Genomic DNA, 6,141 nt, shown 5'->3' with positions numbered 1-6,141 from the left:
GTTATGGTGCTGCTGCTGGTGGCTGTGATGGTGAAGGTGGTGGCTGTAGTTATGGTGCTGCTGCTGGTGGCTGTGATGGTGAAGGTGGTGGCTATAGTGGTGGTGCCCGTGCTGGTGCTGGTGGCTGTGATGGTGAAGGTGCTGGCTGTAGTTATGGTGCTGGTGGCTGTGATGGTGAAGGTGGTGGCTGTAGTGGTGCTGCCTGTGCTGGTGGAGACCGTGGTTATCATGATGGTAGTTGCGATGGTGGAGGGGCGGTTATAGTGACGGTGGCTGTGATAGTGGTGATGGGTGGTTACGGTGCTGCTGGTGGTGATGATGCTGGTTGCAGCGGTGGTGGTGATAGGGGTAGTGAAGGTATTAGTGGTGGAGATGGTGACGGTAGAAGAGTGCTTCTTTTCTGAATCTGTTACTCTGGCACGATCACAGAATCATACAGCATCCCACCCCCTAACTTCCTCTACTTTTCCTGGAAACAAGGACTTTGAGCATGAGCCCTGTGTTCAATAGAGCCTTCTTTCAGGTGGATGGGAAGCTCCCTATTCAACCAGGATGTGTGCAACTTCTCTGAAGGCTGAGGGTAGGCCATACCGCAGGCGGCAGACCCAGCAGCATGGGAGAGGGAGGGCCTGTGAGTGGGTGTCATGGGGCTGGGAGTGTGTTAGCCCTGTGAGAGCCACAGCAGAGAGGGTGGGTGGGGAACTGAGGCATGAGGACCTTCCAGGAACTGCCTGTGGGGAGCTAGCTGGTGCCCCCTCCTAGGAAGCAGCTAAGGTTAGAGACAAGGGTGTGCAGGTAGATGTCGAGCAACTGACTGTCCTAAAGAACATTTTAAAAGGCTCTGATTTGTAGTGTTTGCTGATCCCTGTGGTGTAAATACTCCTGCTATGGATGATTTCAAGCGACTCATGTGAGTCATTGAACACAGAGCTGGGAAGAGACGGACAGTGCACTGTGATTTAGTACCTCCTTCATGCAGCTGTGATAGATGGAAGTAACCTCAACAGCACAGACAATAGTAAAATGTCGTAAAATAACTGGGCAGTGATGATTTTTGAGTTTTTATTACTTTTATTTTTTTTTTTTTTATTTTTTTTTGAGATGGAGTCTTGCTCTTGTTGTCCGGGCTGGAGTGCAGTGGCGTGATCTCAGCTCACTGTAACCTCTGCCTTCTGGGTTCAAGCCATTCTCCTGCCTCAGCCTCCTGAGTAGCTAGGATTATAGGCACCTGCCGCCACACGCAGCTAATTTTTTTTTTTTTTTTTTTTTTTTTTGTACTTTTTAGTAGAGACAGGCTTTTGCCATGTTGGCCAGGCTGGTCTCAAACTCTTGACCTCAAGTGATCCGCCCACCTCGGCCTCCCAAAGTGCTGGGATTACAGGCATGAGCCACTGCACCCGGCCTACTTTGACTGTTAATATAATGTCTTGAATTGCAAGTTTATATAATTTAATTTTTAATTATGGCTGTGTTTAACCACTGGCTGGCAAACTCCCTAAACACCTTCTAGCTGGTTCTTGTAAGTGGGAGGAAGCCGGCTACAGCACACCACTGATGCCTGGGCACTGTTGCAGGGGGGACTGGCTGTCGAGCTGGAGCTGATGGGTGCTGGGGGGTTTCTCTCGTCTCTCCAGGCGGATGTTCCCATTCCTGTCATTTACGGTGGCTGGGCTGGAGCCCACTAGCCACTACAGGATGTTTGTGGACGTGGTCTTGGTGGACCAGCACCACTGGCGGTACCAGAGCGGCAAGTGGGTGCAGTGTGGAAAGGCCGAGGGCAGCATGCCAGGTGCGCGACCCCTGGGAGCGGAGGGCTCTGTTTCACTGGGACTGGGCGCCCCCTGGCGGGCCCCTCAAGCCCCTACCCCTAATTCCTAGACCTTTAATCCCCCTCCCACTCCATCCCAAGCCATTGCATCCCATCTCTTTCTGGCTTCCTGCTTTGCTCTAGCCTATCCTCTGTTGAGTCCTCTGCCCTTCCCTGCCTGGTCCTCTCCCTGCGTCCTTCCTTACGTCCCTCTTGGGACAGGCAAAGCCCTACATCACCAGGATTCTGTCCTGGGGGGCTGCATGTCAAAGAGGTGAACTGTCCACAGGAAACCGCCTGTACGTCCACCCAGATTCCCCCAACACGGGAGCACACTGGATGCGCCAGGAAGTTTCATTTGGGAAACTAAAGCTCACAAACAACAAGGGGGCGTCCAACAATGTGACCCAGGTAGGACCTGCTCTTCAAAAGGTAGCCTCGCCCTGCTCCCCACCCTGGATCTGAGACCTCCAAGGCCACAAGGGTCCTGGGGGGCCAGTTTGGTTCATTTTTTCTTCCTTCCTAATGGAAGGAAGGTTCGTTTTTCTTCTGTCCTAAAGGAAGGGTCATTTTTCTTCCTTCCTAAACTCTGGCTGTTTCTCACCCACCTTGGGAGGAAGATGAGATGGGATGAAGCTGAATCTTGGACAGGGGTCATATTCGGACCACACAGGCCAACCCAGCCTCAGGGTTTCTTCACCAAATCATGGGTTGCCATTTTGCTCTGGCACCATGAAAGGCACAGAGTTTGTCCCTGTGGCCCCAGGGAATAGATGCCGAGTTTCTCTAGGTTGAACAATCCTGTTAAAAGTGCCCTTGCTGGCTGGGTGCGGTGGCTCATGCCCATAATCCCAGCACTTTGGGAGGCTGAGGCGGGTGGATCACAAGGTCAGAAGTTCAAGACCAGCCTGGCCAAGATGATGAAACCCCGTCTCTACTAAAAATACAAAATTTAGCCAAGTGTGGTGGTGGGCGCCTATAATCCCAGCTACTCAGGAAGCTGAGGCAGGAGAATTGCTTGAACCCGGGAGGAAGAGATTGCAGTGAGCTGAGACCATGCCACTGCACTCCAGCCTAGGTGACAGAGAGAGGCTCCATGTCAAAAAAAAAAAAAAAAAGAGAAAAGAAAAAAAGTGCCCTTGCCCTAAAAGCCCTGTTTGTGCTGATACCTTGGTCTCAATTGACATCTGGACGTAGAAGAGGGGGCAAGAGACTAGAATTGGTGCCCCAAAGAGTCCGGACACTGGAGTTGGAAAGCTTGGGGGAAGTTACATGGTGGTACAGCAGGGGAATGGACAGGATGACCTCAGGGTGTTTGCTAGCCTCATGTGGGGCCAGCTGTTGGTGGGGGTGATGGGATCCTTGAAGTCCCTCCTCCCCACCCCTACAACCATCTCGCTCTGTCTACAGATGATTGTGCTCCAGTCCCTCCATAAGTACCAGCCCCGGCTACATATCGTTGAGGTGAATGACGGAGAACCAGAGGCAGCCTGCAATGCTTCCAACACGCATATCTTTACTTTCCAAGAAACCCAGTTCATTGCCGTGACTGCCTACCAGAATGCTGAGGTGAGGGCTGCCTGAGCCCCAGTGGGGAGGAGGGCAGAGTGGGGCCCACCGTCTTCCTTGGGAGGGATTTGGAAAGTTCCCGAACCCCAGACTCAGGACTCAGGTGACTCCATTTCCCTTCTCTCTAGATTACTCAGCTGAAAATTGATAATAACCCCTTTGCCAAAGGATTCCGGGAGAACTTTGAATCGTAAGTGCTACTGGGTTCAACTCAGCTTTGGTCCCTCCTGAGACACATCCTCTTCCTGCCCCTGATAACAGGAGAGTGGGGGGCAGGTGCTAGAGGTGGGCAGGCCAGGGAAGGAGGGGCAGGGAAGGAATGTGTGAAACAGGTAGGCTCACAGGTGACTGGTTCTGCTTGTGACCCGTTTTCTTGCCTTCTATTTTTTTCTAGCATGTACACATCTGTTGACACCAGCATCCCCTCCCCGCCTGGACCCAACTGTCAATTCCTTGGGGGAGATCACTACTCTCCTCTCCTACCCAACCAGTATCCTGTTCCCAGCTGCTTCTACCCCGACCTTCCTGGCCAGGCAAAGGATGTGGTTCCCCAGCCTTACTGGCTGGGGGCCCCCCGGGACCACAGCTATGAGGCTGAGTTTCGAGCAGTCAGCATGAAGCCTGCATTCCTGCCCTCTGCCCCTGGGCCCACCATGTCCTACTACCGAGGCCAGGAGGTCCTGGCACCTGGAGCTGGCTGGCCTGTGGCCCCCCAGTACCCTCCCAAGATGGGTCCAGCCAGCTGGTTCCGCCCCATGCGGACTCTGCCCATGGAACCCAGCCCTGGAAGCTCAGAGGGACGGGGACCAGAGGACCAGGGTCCCCCCTTGGTGTGGACTGAGATCGCCCCCATCCGGCCGGAATCCAGTGATTCAGGACTGGGCGAAGGAGACTCTAAGAGGAGGCGCGTGTCCCCCTATCCTTCCAGTGGTGACAGCTCCTCCCCTGCTGGGGCCCCTTCTCCCTTTGATAAGGAAGCTGAAGGCCAGTTTTATAACTATTTTCCCAACTGAGAAGATGACACGATGAAAGGAACAGAAACAGTGTTATTAGGCTGGAGGACGCCAACTAATTTGGGAAACAGATGAAGGACTGAGAAGGCCCCCGCTCCCTCTGGCCCTTCTCTGTTTAGTAGTTGGTTGGGGAAGTGGGACTCAAGAAGGATTTTGGGGTTCACCAGATGCTTCCTGGCCCACGATGAAACCTGAGAGGGGTGTCCCCTTGCCCCATCCTCTGCCCTAACTACAGTCGTTTACCTGGTGCTGCGTCTTGCTCTTGGTTTCCAGGTGGAGAAAAGAAGACGAGAAAGTCTTGGACATGAAGGAGTTTTTTGCATCTAGAGGGGTGGGAGGGGTCAGGTGTGGGACATGGGAGCAGGAGACTCCACTTTCTTCCTTTGTACAGTAACTATCAACCTTTTTGTTGGCATGTGTGTTAATCCCTGATCCAAAAAGAACAAATACACGTATTTTATCACCATCAACGAGCCAGGGTCAGGGAAAGGACTCACCTGACTTTGGGCGGCTGGCCTGGGCTTCCCCTGCTCAAACACAGCGGGGATCAGTGAAAGGGGCTGGAAAGGGGGAAATGGCGCATATCTCAAGAAGCAAGATATTGTTTGTGGTGGTTGTGTGTGGGTGTGTGTTTTTTCTTTTATGGGGGAGGCTATTTATTGTACAGAGAGTGGTGTCTGGATATATTTCTTTTGTCTTCATCGCTTTCTGAAAATAAACATAAAACTGTTGAATGTGCCTGCCTCAGTACCAGCATGGGGGGACATGGATGGGGACTCCATTGGGGGCTGTACCCAAGCTGGTGTACCCAAGGTGTTCTGTTGGCTTTCATTTATGGGGAACCTGCTAAAACCCTGAAATGACTCCAGCTGAGTTACAGCAAGGCCACATATCCTACCTTCAGCACTCAGGGGGATGGTTGATGCTACCTCTTAAAGCATCTTGGGACAGACAGAGAAGCATCCCTTGCCCTGTGCGCACCCTGACCTTGGAAGGAGGGGTGTGAGGGCAAGGCCAAGGGCTGGACTGGGAGCGGAGGTGCAGGGCACTGTGAGGGGGTGGCACTTAATTTCTCTTCGCATTTCTAGCAGCCCTCCACCTTTATCTCTAATAAATTATTTATTTATTAAATAAATAAATAAATAATTAGCCATGTGAAATTACCATTTTTGTATGATATTCCATTATGTGTATGTTTGCTATAATTTACTTATCTATTTTCCTGTTGACAATTTACACATTTTGTTATGAACAGTTTTAAAATATTTTTAAATGTATCTTCAGGCACACAAGTACTAAAATTTCTTGAGTCAAGTCTATATCTGCAAATGGTATGTGAATGTACAATTTAACAGAAGAATGCCAAATTACCAATTTACACTCTCACCAATAATGTACAAGATAACATGTTGAGTTTCTTTCTTTGTTTCAGCAGTAGTAAGGTTGAGCCTTTCTTCCTATGTTTTCTAATCACAGGTTTGTAAAATGATTTGTTCATATCTTTCGCTCATATTGCTATTAGGGTATTTGTCTTTTTCTCATTGGTTCTGGTTCTTTATACATTCTCAACTTGATATCAACCATTATTTGGTTATTTATATTGCAATTATCTTCCTCTAGATTATTGTTCCTCTTTTCATTTTCTTTAAAGTGGTTTTCTGATGAAGAAATTTTGTAGTTTTAATGAAGTTAAATTTAACAATTTTACTTTTTTGTTTGTTTGTTTTAAGAGACAGGGTCTTGGCCGGGCGC

The 6,141-nt window shown here is 50.3% G+C and overlaps 1 protein-coding gene across 1 annotated transcript in view; it reads left to right on the top strand.

Moving 5' to 3' along the window:
• The window catches only part of TBX21 (T-box transcription factor 21), a 14,016-nt gene extending 8,889 nt beyond the window's left edge, over window positions 1-5,127 (top strand). Inside the window, 5 exon segments of the mRNA XM_017878979.1 lie at window positions 1,635-1,789; window positions 2,097-2,218; window positions 3,218-3,376; window positions 3,505-3,566; window positions 3,771-5,127. Coding sequence (XP_017734468.1) covers window positions 1,635-1,789; window positions 2,097-2,218; window positions 3,218-3,376; window positions 3,505-3,566; window positions 3,771-4,389 — 1,117 coding nt within the window. The 3' untranslated portion in view covers window positions 4,390-5,127.
• The last annotated feature ends 1,014 nt before the right edge of the window (window positions 5,128-6,141 follow it).

This window comes from Rhinopithecus bieti, unplaced genomic scaffold (assembly GCF_001698545.2).
Source record: "Rhinopithecus bieti isolate Rb0 unplaced genomic scaffold, ASM169854v2 scaffold_10685, whole genome shotgun sequence".
Lineage (NCBI taxonomy): Eukaryota > Metazoa > Chordata > Mammalia > Primates > Cercopithecidae > Rhinopithecus > Rhinopithecus bieti.
This window is presented reverse-complemented; position numbering and strand designations above follow the sequence as displayed.